This window comes from Nicotiana sylvestris, chromosome 2 (assembly GCF_000393655.2).
Source record: "Nicotiana sylvestris chromosome 2, ASM39365v2, whole genome shotgun sequence".
Lineage (NCBI taxonomy): Eukaryota > Viridiplantae > Streptophyta > Magnoliopsida > Solanales > Solanaceae > Nicotiana > Nicotiana sylvestris.
This window is the reverse complement of record NC_091058.1, coordinates 24015138-24033216: the sequence shown is the minus strand read 5'-3', so window position 1 is coordinate 24033216 and position 18079 is coordinate 24015138. Positions and strand designations below refer to the sequence as shown.

Here is an 18079-nt window from a genome sequence, read left to right as displayed (position 1 = left end):
ATGCTACACTCTACACTATATGCAGATACAGGAGCAGCGCTTGATCAGTAGCTTGGGAGCCAACCTTCAGTCCACAGAGATTCCGAGGTAGTCCTGCAGGCGTCCGTAGGCCCGACGTCTCCTCTATCATTTATTATATTCTGTTATCTCATGTATCCGAGACAAACAGTGTTATTTTTTTTCCTTCAAACCGTTGTATGTTATAGTACTCTTAGTAGTCCGGGGATAATGTGACACCAGTTTCTCGGTAGAGGCATGTATTGACTTTCGAAACATTTTTGGTTTTATATTTATTTAAGACTTCTACTTAAATCTCATGTTCCGCTGTCATTTAGATATTTATAACTTGTTAATATAAGTTGTAAAAAGGATTAAAACAGAAGAGTTAAAGATTTCTAAGTCTGTGGCCTGCCTAGCTTCTACGAGTAGGTTCCATCACGACTCCCGAGGGTGGGAATTCTGGGTCGTGACAGGATTTTCTGTTATCAATGTCACCTGCTATATCAACATTTGTATAGACCTTCAAGATTGGATCTGATACTCCAAAGCACAAACAATCTCCTGTGGTACCTCTTAGGTACCTGGGTATCCACTTGACTGCTTCCCAAAGTTCCTTTTCAGAATTTTCTAGAAACCTGCTGACAACACCAACTGCGTGAGCAATATCAGGTCTAGTACATACCATTGCATACATCAAGCTTCCGACTGCTGAAGAATAAGGAACTCTAGCCATGTTCCCTTTCTCCTCCTCTGTTGTAGGACACATCTTTTTGCTCAACTTTAGATGACTAGCAAGAGGTGTGCTGACTGGCTTAACATTCTTCATGTTGAAGCGTTCTAGTACACGTTCAATGTACTTCTCCTGAGATAACTACAACTTTCTACTTGTTCTCTCTCGAACTATCTTCATCCCTAAAATTTGTTGTGCTGGGCCCAAGTCCTTCATATCAAATGAATTGGACAAATCTCTCTTCAACTTTGCGATCAACCCCTTGTCTTTTCCTATAATTAACATGCCATCCACATACAACAACAATATAATAAACTTATTCTCAAAAAATCTTTTGAAGTATACACATGGATCAGAATAGGTCTTTAGGTATGTTTGACTTTTCATGAATGAGTCAAACTTCATATACCACTGCCTTGGTGCCTGCTTCAATCCATAAAGACTCTTATTCAATTTGCACACCATGTGTTTCTTTCCAGCTACTTCAAATCCTTCTGGTTGCTCCATATAAATCTCATCTTCTAAATATCCATGAAGAAACGCAGTTTTCACATCCAACTGCTCCACTTCAAGATCTAGGCTAGTTGTTAAGCTTAAAATTGTTCGAATAGAATTCATTATGACAACAAGTGAGAAAATTTTGCCAAAATCAATACCTTTATTCTGTTCGAAGCCTTTAACCACCAATCGAGCTTTGTATCTGACCAGCTTGCCATTTTCATCTTTCTTAAGTTTAAAGACTCATTTGCATTTGAGTGGTGTTTTACCCTTTGGAAGTTCAACCAGCTTGTACGTGCCATTTTTCTGTAGAGATTTCATCTCTTCTTGCATGGCTTTCATCCGCTGGTTCTTTTCTGGATGGAACAACACCTCCTTAAGACTTTCTGGCTCCCCATCATCACTGATGAGGACATACTTCGTGGAAGGGTACCTACATGACTCTACCCTTGGCCTCTCTAATCTTCTCAGAGGTTGAGGTTGTTCTTCTTCATAAGTGGGGTGCTCCACTTCCTCGATACCTTCATCAAGTTGCTCCCCCTGCTCGGCAACCTTATCGGTCGTACTTTCTGCACTTGTAGGATTGTTAGAAGTAGAAGGAATAGTGACAGGGTTAGGAATTATATCACTCTTCGCCTTTTCTGACATATCAGCAGTAGTTCCAACTTCACTTTCTCGGAAGACTACATCTCTGCTTCTGATGACCTTCTTCTTTACAGGATCCCACAATCTGTACCCGAACTCTTCATCTCCATATCCAATAAATATGCAGGGAACAGATTTATTATCCAACTTTGTTCTCTGCTCTTTTGGTACATGTGCAAAAGCTCTGCAACCGAACACCTTCAGATGCGAGTTGGACACCTCCTTGTTGGTCCAAACTCTCTCTGGGATGTCAAACGCCAACGGAACTGATGGACTCCTATTGATCAGGTAACAGGCTGTCTGAGCATGCTTCTCACCTTCTCCACAATGGTGCGATTCATCCTCTCGGCTACGCCATTGTGCTGTGGGGTTCTAGGAAATGTCTGATCCCATGACTTGAACAATACTCTTCAAATTCCCTTGAAGTATACTCACCTCCATTGTCACTTCGGAGACGCTTTAGCTTTCGACCCGTCTCCCTTTCTACTAGAGCATGAAACTTCTGGAAAACTTGAAATACATGATCTTTGGTTTTCAAAATATAAACCCATAATTTTCATGAAGTATCATCAATAAAAGTAACAAAATATTTGTTACCGCCCATTGATTCAATTTCCATTGGGCCACAAATATCAGAATATACTAAATCAAGCATATTCAATTTTTTTCCAGACGATGTTTAAAATGAGACTCTATGCTACTTACCAAATAAGCAGTAATCACAAGGTTTTACCATTGTACCTTTGGCATAAGAAATGAGTGATTTCTTGGCAAGAATCTGCAATCCCTTCTCGCTCATATGACCCATTCTTTTGTGCCACAAATCTGCAGAAATCTCATCTTGTGTCGCATTCAATTCACCTTGGCATATACGACATGCCACGAGCAACTTCCTTTGCAATCACCAATGATCCCTTAGTGAGTCTCCACTTTTGATTTGCAAAATAGTTCTCGTATCCATCTCGGTCTAAAGCAATTTCCGAGATCAAGTTCATCTGCAAATCAGGTACATGCCGCACATCCTTTGGAACCAATGTGCATCTAACATTTGTCTTGATACAAATGTCACCAATCCCCGCAATCTTTGAGTAACTTGTGTTACCCATTCTCACTGTGCCGAAATCACCTGCTACATATCTGCAAAAAAGATCTCTTACCGGTGTAGTATGGTAAGATGTCGTTGTGTCAACCACCCATTCCGACTCTGGACCTGACAGGTGCATGCATTCCTCTTCCTCATTTATAAAGAGGACAACATTATCATTGTTTTGCACCATGGCGGCTGTGTTGTCGTTATTCTTCTGGCCACTAGTTTCACCTTTGCCCTTCCTTGGATTTGGGCAATCTCTTTTGAAGTGACTTGGTTGATCACAGTTGTAGCAATTTCTGGCTCTTGATTTGGATCGGTTCTTTGACTTCCCACGAGCTCCGGATCTACCATAGTTGCTCGAACTCCTTTGATAACTCCTGCCTCTACCTTTGTGATGAGAGCATGTCCTTGATTTTCAGGCTTCTTTCTCATCTTCTCCTTGAGTAGAAGAGCCAATGTGATATCTTTCAACTCAATAGTAGTCTTACCGTGCAGGATGATTGTTGCCAAATTATCGTACGAAGATGGCAACGAGTTCAATAGCAAGATGGTTTTATCTTCTCCCTCGATTTTCACTCCGAGGTTGGCAAGCTGTGTGATTAGTCCGTTAAACACATTTAAATGTGACAAAAAATTCGTACTTTCACCCATGTGTAGGGCGTATAACTGCTTCTTCAGGTAATATTTATTTGTCAGCATTTTGGACATGTATAGGCTTTCCAACCTTGTCCAAATTTCACGTGCAGTGTCATCATCAATGATGTTATTTGCCACATCATCTAATAAGTGCATCCTGATTGCACTAGCAGCACTTTCATCCAAGTCAGCCCAATCCTCAACTTTCATGGTATCAGGCTTTATGGCATCAGCATCTAGTACCTTGTGTAATCCTTGTTGGATGAGCAGATCCCTCATCCTTCTTTGCCATGTTGAGAAACCGTTATCTCCATTGAATTTTGCTACCTCGTATTTTACTCCGAGCATTTTTATTTTTCACCGAGTATAGTACTACCGACAGGGAATAGTATTTCAGTGAACGAGCAGAACCTGCGCTCTAATATCAGTTGTTGGGAATAAACCCCCTACAAAAATAATATTCACGGTAATAAAAGCAGAATAATAACATAGCACCGAGATACGGTAATTAACAAAAATAAAAGAGTAACAACGACACCAAGATTTTTACGTGGAAAACTCTTTTGAATAAGGGAAAAAACCACGGCTTTGAGAAGAGCAACTGATATCACTATAGCAAGGAATTTTATACTTTGTAGGTCTGAGTAAAATACTCAAAAAACCATTACAACACTCAAAAAAAAATAACCCTCTTTTAATATTCCCACCTCACTACAATATCACTCACACTATTTTTCTCACAGAATATTTTCTAATATCTTATCTGTGAAACCTCACTCTTTCTTTCTAACTCTCAGATATATTTTTCCTCTGAGATTGGTGTGTCAAAAATGAGAGCCGAAACTCTCCTTTTATAGTAGAACCTCACCTATTACGCTTGATATTTTTCTCCATATTTGACAGATGCATTAGGGAAACATGGGCTGCTAGGGTTGGACCCCACACTTACATTATTTTATGCTCTTGAGCCGATGTAATCACGTTTTATTGCAAACAATAAGGTTTGATATTCTAATGTTGACAAGTGTAATATCTGGTCATTTGCTATAAAAGCTGAATATGTGGCTCACTTTTCTTGAAGCATTCGTCAACAATGGATCTTAGGAGGTCAGGAAACTACAAACCTAGCATTTGGGAAGATGGATATGTCCAATCACGAGCTACATTTTACGCTGTAAGTCCGAATTAAGAAAAAAAATATAGTTTGCTGCTCATCTTCTGTCTTTATATATTTTCTAACCAATTTAACATATATACACAAATAGTATTTCCTTAACATGCTATTTATTGTTCTTCTCTTGTGTTACTAAATAAGATAATATATATACTGACACTGACCTGTTGTTATGAATCGTCAAACCTGAATGTATAAAAAATTGTACACTGTCAATCAATCGAAGCTAAACCCTTATGAGAAAAATAAGTTTATATTATCAACTGACGTGACAATTACTTCTTTATCATGCAGGAAGAGAAACATTTTGAACGAGCTGCCGGACTAAAAGAAGAGGTGAGGAGAATGCTAGGGAAAACGATCGACCCATTTGAACAACTTGAGCTTGTTGACATTTTGCAAAGACTTGGTTTGTCCTATCACTTTGAGGAAGAAATTGATAGAGTTTTGAAGCAAATGTACGTTAATATTTATACTACTAATAGAAATGATGGGCAGAAGAGTGAAGATTTGTATGCTACAGCTTTAGAATTTCGACTCCTCAGACGAGAGGGCTATCATGTCCCTCAAGGTACTTCAAAATTTCTTTTACGTTTTCTTTTACAGATTTCATCTCTTAATTTATAATGCTGCTAAATTAATCCCCTGAATCAATCTCCGAGAACTTAACCAAATAAGATAAATTAATCAAAAAAAGAGAGAGGTAAAGTTACAAAATAATTGTGGAAAACATAAAGTTTTTGCACATGTCTTCTTGCATCCACTACCAGAAAAATAAGGTTGTCTTACGTGTCAGACAATAGCTAAAGGTGTATTATCACTTTTAGCCCGTGTCAGAAACTATTTATATTTGGTAACCCAAAAAGTGTATAAAATTTGTATAATTTTTGTATAGAACATATAGAATGCATATATATTTGGTTATTATTTTAAGAGCGGTTATACAATGTCATTTTCCCATAGCTAAAGAGTCTTTTGAGAGTCGTCACTACAAGTCCATTTCCGGTAGTTAATCGACACCTTATCACTTAAAAATTACACTAAGTATATAAGAAAAAAAATATTATGCATAAATTATGTTGAATCTTCTTAACTTCTTTGTATATTTACTTCTGTTGGTTTTTTAAAAGACGGGGCAGCAAAAAAATTAAAAGTATTGATTGAAAAAGTCTCTCAATAATTTTATTAAGCATACCTAGGCTTTAAATAGCCAATTAGGAACATAATCTGCATAGGAGGAATTTAAAAATTCCAAAATATCTCAACAAACCTAAAAAATCCAAACGAAATTTAATTCAAAAAAGTAGATTTATCATAAACCTAAGTAACTTATTATGCTAAAAAAGTTAATGAAAAGGAACAAAATTTCAACACTTCTCCTTTACTTCAGTTGCTGCAATTAAAAAAGTTGCTCCTCCTCAATTCTTGCTTCATTGTTTGTCCTTGAGGATTGTTTTGAGCATCGCTAAAATTGCACGCTTTTGTAGTGCAATTCTTTTTCTTTTTTTTCTTCTTTCTTTTTCGCCTTATGGTTTTGTGCATGAACAACACCCTTAGTGACCTTGTCCTATCTAAAATCTCTTTTGAAAGTATTTGATTCTGGATAATGATAGGATTTTCAAGGATTGCTGGTAAGGATTATTCTTCCTTTACAACATTCAACAAATCATAAGTTTTAAGATATGATTTATTTTCACTGAGCAAATTCGATAGTAATCGTCAGTGAAAGTTTGTGGGGCATTCAAAGAGGGATTGTTGCTTGCCATGTTTGAAAATGAGTTTAAAAATTGATATTGGTTAAAAATGATTTGGAAATAGTTTTTTTGGAAGAACTCACAGATCCCGTAAGATCAATGAAGCTTTGATACCATTGTTGGTTTTTTAAAAGATGGGGCAGCAAAAAGATTAAAAATATTAATTAAAAAAGTCTCTCAATAATTTTATTAAGCATACCAAGGCTTTAAATAGCCAACTAGGAACATAATCTGCAGAAAAATCTGCATAGGCAGAATTTAAAAATCCCAAAATATCTCAACAAACCTAAAAAATTTAAAACTAAGTAACTTATTATGCTAAAAAAGTTACTGCATTAACGGAAAGCAACAAAATTTCAACAACCTCTTTATGGTACCCGTTAGTGAAAATCTCGACTCTGGCAAGTAGTTTAAGATAGCATGATTTTATGTTTGTTCTTATATAGATTCGTTTCTTCTTTCCAGAGATGTTTTGCACTTTCATGAATAAGGAAGGGAAGTTCAAAACAAGCCTTGTTGTGGATACTAAAGGACTGTTGAGTTTGTATGAAGCTTGCTATCTTTCTATGGAAGGTGAAAGCATTTTGGAAATAGCTCGAGATTTCGCCACTAATTATCTCACGGAAAGCCTTAAGAAGAAGATAGATGAGAATCTTACTGAGCAAGTAAGCCATGCTTTAGAAATGCCTCTGCATTGGAGGATGCAGAGGCTAGAAGCAAGATGGTTTATAGAAGTTTATCACAAAAGAGAGAACATGAATCCTCTTCTACTTGAACTTGCAAAGTTGGACTACAACATGGTACAAGCTACATACTTAGAGGAACTAAAAGAAATGTCAAGGTGAGATATGGCGCTTCGTACGTTAGAGGCATATTTAGACATTGTAGGTTATAAGTTGAGGGAGTGAGTATTGAATTAGATATCCAACTATATATGCTTCTCTATCGAACCTGCAAACTCATGGCTAGATCCACCAGTGTATATGAGTTTGGAAGTGGCACAGTGTTGAATACACACAAAAAAACGATTTAATTTTGGTACTAAATACTTTCAATCCTGAAAACTTTACTCGACGATATGTTTTAATCTGATTATAATGCAGGTGGGATAAGAACATTAAACTTGTCAAAAAGATGAGCTTTGTTAGGGACAGATTGGTGGAGGGCTTTTTATGGGCTGTTGGTTTCACTCCTAATCCTCAGTTCGGATACTGCCGAAAGTTTTCAACAAAGATGTCTGTACTCCTCACAGCAATTGATGACATCTATGATGTTTATGGCACCATGGATGAACTTGAGCTTTTCACTGATATTGTTGACAGGTTTGTCCACATACTTTAGACCTTTTTCCTCTATCCCGACTGTTATAATGTCATGTCATCTAAAAAATAATTATAGGTAACCGTCCAAAAAAAGTAGGGTAAATAGCCTGGAAAATAAAATAAGTTACCTGCTATGAATATATTGATAGTGTAAAAATTCTTGACGCTATCAGTGTATATAAGTTAAATCCTTTTTTTTTTCACTTCATTTGGATGGTCAAGGGGGTGGGTTGGACTGGAATGGAATATCGAATTTATTTTTGATGAGGGGCATAAACTTATTGTGGTTACATGTTCTGAAGATGGGACATCAATGCAATAGAGCGACTACCTGACTACATGAAAATCTGCTTCCTAGCTCTCTTCAACTCCATGAATGAACTGGCTTATGATATTCTCAAAGAACAAGGCTTCAGCATAATTTCACATATAAGGAAGCAGGTTAGCAAATTTTTCTTCCCTGTAATTTATCTTGAATTTCTGATCTCCTCTTCTCTTCATTCTTACTGACTTATACATTTGACATTTTTTGGTACCAAATATTTCAGTGGGCTAACCTATGTAAAGCCTACTTACTGGAAGTGAAGTGGTACCAGAGTAGATACACACCAAGCTTGAATGAGTTCCTGAGAAATGCATGGATAACAAACACTGGTCCTGTACTAATAATGCATGCTTATTTTTGCATCACAAACCCCATAAAGGAGGAGGAACTGGAATGCTTAAAGAATTATCCTGCTATTATTCAATCGCCTTCACTAATTCTTCGTCTTGCAAATGACTTGGCAACTTCACCTGTAAGCTATGTTTATATACGATTTTCTGTGCAAGGTCAGTAAGTTATAGTATGATCTGTTACACAAGTTATTTCGTTTTTTTACCTTTGTTCAGGATGAAATCAAGAAAGGGGATTATCTGAAATCAATACACTGCTACATGCATGAGTCAGGGAGGTCTGAAGAAAATGCTCGAAACTATATAAAGAAATTAATTGATCAGACCTGGAAGAAGATGAACAAAGATATACTAAGGGGCAGCTCTTTCTCAAAGGATTTTAGAACTGCTGCAATGAATCTTGCTAGGATTGCTCAATGCATGTACCAGCATGGAGATGGATTTGGAATTCCAGATCGTGAGACAAAGGATCGGATCTGCTCCTTGTTCTTTGAGCCCATTCCTCTGTCATGAAATGACATACTTCAATTTGCCTGTTTACACATGAAGCTCAATGTAAAAGAACTAAATATATAAGAATATCTGTTTTCTATATCCAGATAACTTGTATATAGTCCCCTCCATTAAATAAGGCCTTGGAAGAGCATGGTACCGCAACAAATAGTTACATGCATTATCACGAATCTCCAACGTTACATTACAATGAAAGATGAAAAAACCCTAAAAGAACAATCAAGTAGAATACAAGCATCCCCAGCCAATTCTAAATTAGGGGATGAAGTACTATAATCTCATTCTCAAAAAAAATAGTTAAGAAAGAATAATTATACATGTCACCATACAAAGCACATCATTAGGGCATTCAAATGGTTTATAATGTTTCGGTTCTTCCAACACTCACTGAGCTCATCTATTGGAATGACTTAACCAGCGTACATGAGAGAAGTACCTGATCCATCATTCCAACTCTTGTCATGCTTATCGTTGGTTTATACAGTGTAAAAACCTGTCCAAACACAAACACTATACCAGCTTCACAGTTATGAAGCTAAAGCGCTCAACTTCTTTTCAAACATCTTAGCCCGTCGAAGGGCGTCCAAGGCCTCTGCCTGCTTTCCGGAACGTTTCAAGTTTAACGCCTTTAATTTCTCTGCCTTTATCCGCTCTTCCAAATACTTCCTCTCATTGGAAGATTCATCAGATACACCTGCTTCAGATAGTTTTGGCTCTGGTCTTTCAAGGATTTGAGAGGCAATAGTGCCAGTCCTATCAGTATTCACAGTTAAAGGTTTTTTCATTTCCTGTCTTTCAGGGCCTCGGGATACAATAGCGGTATCTGCAATTCCAATTGCTTTTAAAGCAGAGAAAAGCTGAGGATCAAGAAAATCCTCAACACTGACATCCTCTGCTGATTCAGCTGTGGGGTCAGAAGACCTCATTGTATCTTGAGGAGACACTTCTTCCAACTGGCTCTCAATAGCTTTTGCCAATTCAAATTCAGCATCGGCTTCTTCAGTCCTACCTTCCCTTCGTAACTTAAGTGCTTTTCGTTTGTGGCTGAGAGACTCCTGCTGCAATTTAAACCGATCACGTCCAGACAATGGCTTTAGACCTGAGCCTGGACTTACTTCTTTCTGTCCAACTTGAGATATATTAGGAACTTTGTTTGGACTAACTTCCTTTTGTCCAACATGCGAGGTATTAGGACCAGCCGAGACTGTCGAACTAGTAGTACCCAGATTCTTTTCCTCCTCAAGGCGCTTCTCTAAAAGTTTTGCCTGCCGAAGTTCCTCCTTGGCTTCTGCCACTTTCCCTTCTCGCTTGAAGGCAACTGCTTTCTTCTTGCGAGCCAGTATATCTTGAGGAAGGGAATTTCGATCAAGCTGAGAATTAGCTTCCTGTGCAGTTTTTGACTCAGAGGTGCATGGTTTCTCATCTAATTGAGCGACCTCCTCTGGCTTCTCAGGAGTACGAGTAACTTTGCTTGCCATGTCCTCAATTGGGCTCTTTTGTGAACCAGATGGAGGAAACTGTGAGTTCTCAAGGGATGAACCGATAGCTTTATGTTCTTTCTGCTCATTTGACTCGGTTGGAACTCCGTTAGACATAGATTCTTCAATTTCAGCCAATCGCTCTTCTAACATTTTAGCCGCTTTCAGCACTTCCTCTGCCTCCTCTGCCTCTCCTTGGCGTCTCAATGTGAGTGCCTTTCGTTTCAAGCCCAGAAGTTCCCTCTGGATTTCACCTTTACTTTTGTTAGACACTCGAGCTTGGATGTTACTCGTAGCTTCCTTAGTTAGGGACAAGCTAAGATGAGAAACATTATTTTTCCCTTGAAATGACGCAGATGGAACATTAGCTTTTTCATCATCCTGCCAGCCCAAATTATTAAGCAGTGAAAGATAAGTTGGGTCATGCAGGTCTTGATCTGTAACCTCTGCCTCGTCATCTCCAGCATCAATATCTGCAACACTTTCATCCAGCTTATTCCCAGCAATGGGCTGCACGAATTTTGGTGGATTATCAATATCTTCAAGTTGCTTCTCAAGAATCTTGCCTTTATTCAATTCTTCTTCAGCCTCATCTAGCCTTCCTTCCCTTCTTAAAGCAAGAGCCTTCTTTTTAATACTAAGAAGTTCTCTCTGGATCACTGATCTACTCTTTGGTGCCACTTTGTGCTCCTTGTCTTTCCTTTCGATGTACTTTCTGACATCCTCTTCACCATTATTTAGTTGTTCTTCAGCTGAAGGAAAATGTTCCTTCTGGATTGCCACAGGATGCTGTACCTTCATGTTAGTCTCCCGAGAATCAGAACTGTCAAGCTCGCTCTCCAGTGTTTTTGCCCTCTTTAGAAATTCCATTGCCTCCTTAGTATTACCAGCCCTTTTCTGGCTAAGGGCTTCTCTTTTAAGTGACTGAATTTCACTTAGTAACACTTCCCTATCAACAGGCTGGAATTGCTTTTCTGAAACCTCAGATTCAGCGGCATCTTCAGTCCAGCCCATTGATTTCAAGGCAGCTGCTATTTCTGGGTCATACATGTCATCATCAGTTACTTCAAAACTACCATGTGTACCAAGATCATCAGCAATTCCCAGAAGGTTGTCAAAATCATAACTAGAATCTGGTTTATATCCAGTAGATAAATCATCAAATTTATCAGCATCCAGACCATGTAGTAAAGAAGAAAGCTCATCATCAGACTCTTCATCACCACCCAACAGTTCCTGCTCTTCTATTTGCTTTTCAAGAATTTTAGCCTTCTTCAATTCTTCTTTGGCTTCAGCAAGTTTCCCTTCCCGCTTCAACTCCAGAGCTTTTTTCTTATGAGCAATGACCTGTGACTTTTCAGTTCCATGAATTTTCTTTTCAGGATTGGCCTTTCCGGAAACTTCTCCAAGAAGCGCAGAAAGTTCACCCTCAAGGCTCATGGTTGCTGGCCTTTTGTCAGCAGTACGAAGATCCATATCTGACCATCCCAGTTCTCTGAGTTCAGAAGCAAGATCATCCTTCTCTTTGGTAATTTGAGGAGAGAGCTTATTTTTCCTACCAGACGCTTCGCGGTCATCAGCATCTTGCTGGGTCTCAGTGACATTACTGGAAGATAATGCCCTTTTACGATTTTTCCTTAGAGAAATCTCCAAAGCAGCAGCCTGCCTTTCAAGTTCTTTACCCCTCTTAAAAGCCCTTAGCGCTTCTTCAGGCTTACCTGAAGCCTTTAGGGTTCGGTAATTCTTTTTTTCTTCCATCGCATGCTGACGTAATTCTTCAGGAGTAGTGGATTCCATTTCAGACTGCTGCTCAGTTTGATTCACGCTTCTGTTTCCAACCTCATCTTTACTAGAATAATCTAGAACATTTGAACCAGACGCAGTGCTTGCTGACTGTTGATCAAGGGGAAAAACATCAGAGGCCGTTTCTTTTCCCAGAAGCTGATTTAAAGCTTCATCCTCACTCTTTGATGCAAGTCTTGAGCTCCCTGTGAGAGAAAACAGTTGCATTTTAAAACGAGAAGTACTCATTTGTTTCTATTTGTACTGTGCAATTAAGGTTCCAGCACAGTAACTATGACTGTGAGTATAACCAGTTATTTATACGGTACCTCCTTTCGCTCTACTTTTGTGCCCATATCGCATTTCAAAACGTGCAGCCTCTTCTAATCTTTTGCAGGGTTCACATATACGCACCGGTGAGTCACCTTGTCCGCGTAACACCATTCTCTGCTGGGTACAGCTATTGCAGAAAATGCCCCCACACCTCCGGCAATGATGCTGAAATTTCATAGGTGAGAATCACAACATAAGTGAAAGAAAACTGGACACCTACGGTATTCATATTTCCATTCAACAAAAGAGCAAGGAGACAGGAGAGTTGAGATAAAATCATCTCTATAGCCTTAGTAAGAAGGAGACAAAAGATGATACTGATAGATCAACGATACTAATGCATAAAACACCCTTATAAAAGAAAAGAACACTAAGGCAGAAAGAGAAGTTACAGCAGCAACTAAATTGTCATATGTAGAAACTTCAACATGTCACGTCTTAGAGAAATGGAATCATTTTAGGCAACCCAAAAAGCATGTCCTAAACTACTTCCTTCAGCTTCTACCTTATGCATTGCAACCTATTTTCACAGCCCAAAGAATGCCTAAAGCCCGCTAAGTTTTAGGCAGCAATATCCAAAAAGTTCAGATACTTCACAACAAAAAGCTAGATTACTAGACAAGCAATCCGCAACCACTAGTTTGGAAGCGGCAAGACAATTTCCAAGTCATAAAAAGTTCCAGGCCACAAGTGTGAACTTTGTTTGGAGAGTGAGATTAACCCTTGAGCTGAACCACTACTGAATAGTTTGAGAAGATAATCATAATTCAGATATCAGCGAGGAGGAAACTGGGGAAAAGTTATTCAATATCTGGGCTATAATTGCCATAATTTGCTCTCAAATTACATCACAAAGGAGAAGGTTCATTGTTTTTACAAGAAACAGCACCTGCTAACGTCGAATAAAGCGAAACCAAAAAGAAACAATTCAGCAATGGAATTTTAATTCTAGCTTTTCAAACAGAATTGACACATGCCTCAATTCAACTGTAGCTTGACAAATGGTTTATGAGTACGAATAGCACACAAAACAATGTCTATATTTTTGGATTACTAGCTATGAGAAAGTTATAGATAGGGATGGCAAACGGGGTGGTGCGGGTTTAAAGCTATGCGGGGCGGGGCGGGTTGCGGGTCTATGCGGGTTTATGCGGGTGAAGAATTTATGGGGTCATTTTGCCTTTTAAGTCTTCATCTCCAATAGGTAATGCCGATCAGACCCTGTATCCTTATTTAGTAACAACAAGCTATTTGATTCTGTTGGTGCGTGGTGTGGACAAGATGAATCAGGAACATTCGTGACTCGTTTTGTCCGCTAGGAATAGTGGTAATAATTTTAAACTACTTTATAATTCAATTTGTAGATTATCGTTTCAGTTTTAAAAACTAAAACTGGATGTACTATGTTGACATTTTCCAGTGTCACTTTCAAGAGAAACTAAGAAGCTAAACATAAAAAAAAAATTGTTTTAAGATACGGTTGTGTCATACTTCTTGTTGTTGTGTTAATTAGAGGCCTTCGGTTAAGTAGAAGTGCATTGTATCCTTTAGAGGGCAAAAACAACGGCAGAAACAAAGAAGGCAAGAGAAACACATAATGTTACAGCCAATTTTGCTTTTGAAAGTTTGATCATATTAGTTTGCCATTTAATCTAATCTTCTTTGCTGAGGAAACAGACTGATTGATTGACAAGAAAGTAAAATAAGCAAACAAAATGAAAAAAAAAAAAAAACTTATGCGGTGCGGGGCGGGTGGACACGGGTCTGTGTGGGGGTGGGTAGACGCGGGTGAAAATGCTATGCGGGGCGGGTTGAGATCTTCGCGGGTTTATGCGGGTTTGCCCCGCAACCGCACCGCACTACTTGCCATCCCTAGTTATAGACACTTTAAAACCAATTACTACTGTGGAGATAACCAAATGTATAGTAGCATATTTGTGGTCAAGAAATTCATTAGAGAAGCAAAATGAAGAACCTCTTGTTCTCCAATAAGGATAACTGCGCACAAGACCACAATGAAAATTATATATGCAGATAATGAGGTAAGACTTTCAGATACAAAATGAATACACTCTGAGCAGATCCATGATATAATCAGTATCATAAAGCTAGCAAAAGGATGATATTTTTCTAGTTAATTCAGAATCATGATTGGGAAGAATCATATTAGAGAGCTACCGCTTTTTAACTAATTAAAGTTCAAGTAGACTTTCAGATGCACTGAGTCATTAGTGTTTATACTATTACTTTTAAGTTTCATTTTCCTAAGTGCTTTCTTAGTGAATTCAACCTTATAGTATCGTATTTTACTCACGATTGCATTTCCATTTAGGATTGTTCGATAATAACCAGAATTATCTGTAAGATTTTCACGCTAAAGGCAGCTGAAACCTCCAGTATGCCTCCATTTTCATAGCAGTGAAGCTTCATAAGATTAAGTTAGATGCTCGAATTGGAACATAATAGCCTTAATAGAGCAAGGAAGGAAGGACAAATCTAATTCTCGCTCCGTTACCAAACTACCCAAATCATAGACTTATAATTAGAACCCAAATCTATAACTCTTTTTTTAAAAGAGGAAAGTTAATAAGACAGAGAGAGATGCTTCAACATAGAGCTGAGATTTTTGCTATCACTCCCCAATATATTATCAATTTAAACCTTACTCCAATTGTGGAGATCGAGCATTAAGGTTGTAGGTTAGGGGAAATTGTGATGTCTTTTTTACAGCGCACTAGAGTGAGACTAGCCAGTTAGGAATTAGTCTTAGGATGCTATTGATCAACTACTGATGATGGGCTTTATCTGCTGTGTATTAATACCTTACATCTTTCTCGTATTTCCTATATCTCTTATATTGTTGTTACTTTGTTATTTTATGGTATTTATGTTATGTTATGGATTTTATGGTATTTTATGTTGTTTTATTATGAGTCTATTGATAGTACTAATATAGTGTCTCTTGTTGCCTCTTTGAGCCGAGGGTCTCCTGGAAACAGTCTCTCTGCCCCTCGGGGTAGAGGTAAGGTCTGCGTACATATTACCCTCCCCAGACCCCACTTGTGGGATTACACTGGGTTGTTGTTGTTGTTGTTGTTAAACCTTACTCCAATTCCTAAATAAAGTAAAGTACAAAAAAGAAAAAACCTCGTGCCTAAACATTGAAAGGGGAAAGATAAAAAAGAGATGCAATATGAATTCAATCAAAAACTTAAATTGATTGACTAAATATTTTAGGATCTAACATGTGATTATTCGACAATCAAACCGCATAATGATCAAAACTGTGAACCTTGGGATTTTGCGTAAAGTATATCAAGAAAAATAATATTCTGTATAAAGGGTGACAAGGAAAAGTAACGAAAGTTGAAGAAATATTGGGAAATCAAACCTTGCGATTGAGGAAAGTGAACTGAGAAGAACATCCTTGACAATGAGAAGCATCAACCACCCAATTACTCCCTCTCAGTGATGGCTTTGACGGCAATCCGATCTTCTCCAACATTTTTTAAGAAAAAGAAAACATAAGAAGAAAAACCCCGAATAAGAAGAAGAAGAATCGCTGATTCCCTTTTTCCTCTGGAGTTTCGTCTTAGTTAAAAGCGAAGGAGAGCGAGTGCAGCTGACCGAGACGACGACGTTCAAGAAATGACATAGGAAAAGTAGGAATTAGAAGAAAAATCAAATCAAATACTATACTAGTAATAATACATGTAAAAGCAAGTTCAAATCACTAGTAATAATACATGTAAAGCAAAAGGTGGATCTTATTTTTAAATTATTTTAATACCTAAATACACTCCTAAGTTAAAAAAATTGTGATTGTGTGATTAAGTTGGAAATGTGGCATAAGTTTATATGTTCAGATTTAATATGTGTGCACGTCACGAGAATACTTTACTCGCTTCGATTTTAAAATATTAGATCTTTTGATTTAGTGAGTACTCATTAAAAATTTTAAGAAAAGATAAAGATTAATTTAGACAAATTTTTATAATTAAAGCTATTAAATCAAATTGCATATGTGTACATATATGTTGGACATGTGGCATCAAATAAGGCCATATATATACATTTTTTATTATTCATCTTCTAGTATTTTTCTAGTCGCGATAGTTTCACTTTATATTATCAAAAAAAAAAAGATAGTTTCATTTTTACAAATTTGGATAGATTACGGTAGATAATTCCCCAAACAAAAAAAAAATAGTATAAATACCTCCCAAACTTAGTTCGAAATACCAGCTACACACGTCAATCAGCGTGTATATTTATTCACCGTGTAATACAAATCCAGTTGCAACACTTTAAGGGTGTTACTCCACTTCAAAAAAGTTAAACCCCTACAAAGTACATGCATGTAACAAGGGAGTGGTAAACGAACAAATCGGGTCCGATATAGGCGGCTCGAAAACATGTAATGTAAAATAGATAAAATACTTGACACGGTCATATTTAATACAGATAGAAAATGAGTTAATCGGTGGATAATATGGATACCTATATTATCCATTGCTTCTATGTGGTTACTTTTGGGAGAACTTATAGTCTTCCAAATTTGAGGAACCCCCAATAATCAATTGATTTATTGAGTAACTCTTGGATAAACTATTAAACTAATAAGAGTTGTAGTTCTAACTTCATTCAAAAATGAAACTTGAATTTTAGTTTTTGTAAATGTAAAAATTAAACTCATTGGTTATGCATTAATTATCTATTTTTTACTTAAATCTTATCTATAGTTGACCCATATTTAAAAAGTTCATTATCTAACCCATTTTTTAGATAATATGGATGGACAATTAATTTTTTTTAATTCATTTTGCCACCACTACATGTAACTATCATTTCAACACAAGTTTAGGGGTGCTTATGCTTTTTTCAAAAATAAAAATAAGAAAAGGTTTCAAAGAATTTTCATGCAATTTAGGGGGTAAAGTATGTACTAAACTTTTCTTATGAAATAATTTTATGCAAGTTGGGAAATCTTAATAATCTCTTATATGGTCGGATAGTGGAAAAAAATTGTTTGTGTCAGAGTTTAAAACATAAACTCATATCTTATAGTAGTATCTTGAGAGAAACTGGCATATAAAAGGGTGATTGACGGGAATTGTTCTATAAGGGTTGATCTTTAAATATTATTTCGTTTTAAAAGTACTTAAAAAATGGCTTCGGCCACGTACATTTATTGCTTGTGAGGGATTTCTCTACTATATCAAGAGATTTTATGCTAAATTTATTCTATTTATATTGTTAATCATTCACAAATTCTATCGGGTTGGCATGACTTTGTGATTGTTCAATTGTTCACCAAATTCTATCATATTGGGATGATTTCGTGTTAACTGTATTCGATCTATCTGTTATATTGTTCACAAACTCTACCCAATTCAATTGACATAATTTTGTGTATGTTCAATTATTCACCAAACTCTACCACATTGGC

The 18079-nt window shown here is 37.2% G+C and overlaps 2 protein-coding genes across 2 annotated transcripts; one reads left to right on the top strand and one right to left on the bottom strand.

Annotated features, from left to right (window-relative positions):
* Positions 1-4639: 4639 nt before the first annotated feature.
* Positions 4640-9135, top strand: LOC104229064 ((-)-alpha-terpineol synthase-like). The gene is made up of 7 exons (XM_009781640.2): positions 4640-4773; positions 5068-5344; positions 6993-7368; positions 7631-7849; positions 8152-8290; positions 8398-8646; positions 8741-9135. The coding sequence occupies exons 1-7, from the start codon at positions 4693-4695 to the stop codon at positions 9035-9037; spliced, it is 1638 nt and encodes a 545-aa protein (XP_009779942.1). The 5' UTR covers positions 4640-4692; the 3' UTR covers positions 9038-9135.
* A 38-nt stretch (positions 9136-9173) lies between these two features.
* Positions 9174-16256, bottom strand: LOC104229065 (WEB family protein At5g16730, chloroplastic). The gene is made up of 3 exons (XM_009781641.2): positions 16022-16256; positions 12627-12795; positions 9174-12503 (listed from the first exon to the last, which is right to left on the bottom strand). The coding sequence occupies exons 1-3, from the start codon at positions 16133-16135 to the stop codon at positions 9565-9567; spliced, it is 3222 nt and encodes a 1073-aa protein (XP_009779943.1). The 5' UTR covers positions 16136-16256; the 3' UTR covers positions 9174-9564.
* Between the last annotated feature and the right edge of the window lie 1823 nt (positions 16257-18079).

Bases quoted from the DNA above. Each gene is read 5' to 3' on its own strand.
- LOC104229064 (XM_009781640.2), top strand. From the start codon at position 4,693: ATGGATCTTAGGAGGTCAGGAAACTACAAACCTAGCATTTGGGAAGAT. The intron at 7,850-8,151 runs GTTTGTCCACAT...CATGTTCTGAAG, and splicing joins TTCACTGATATTGTTGACAG to ATGGGACATCAATGCAATAG. The intron at 8,647-8,740 runs GTAAGCTATGTT...ACCTTTGTTCAG, and splicing joins ATGACTTGGCAACTTCACCT to GATGAAATCAAGAAAGGGGA.
- LOC104229065 (XM_009781641.2), bottom strand. From the start codon at position 16,135: ATGTTGGAGAAGATCGGATTGCCGTCAAAGCCATCACTGAGAGGGAGT. The intron at 12,796-16,021 runs GTTTGATTTCCC...ATGAAATTTCAG, and splicing joins TCACTTTCCTCAATCGCAAG to CATCATTGCCGGAGGTGTGG. The intron at 12,504-12,626 runs GTACCGTATAAA...TTTCTCTCACAG, and splicing joins CAAAAGTAGAGCGAAAGGAG to GGAGCTCAAGACTTGCATCA.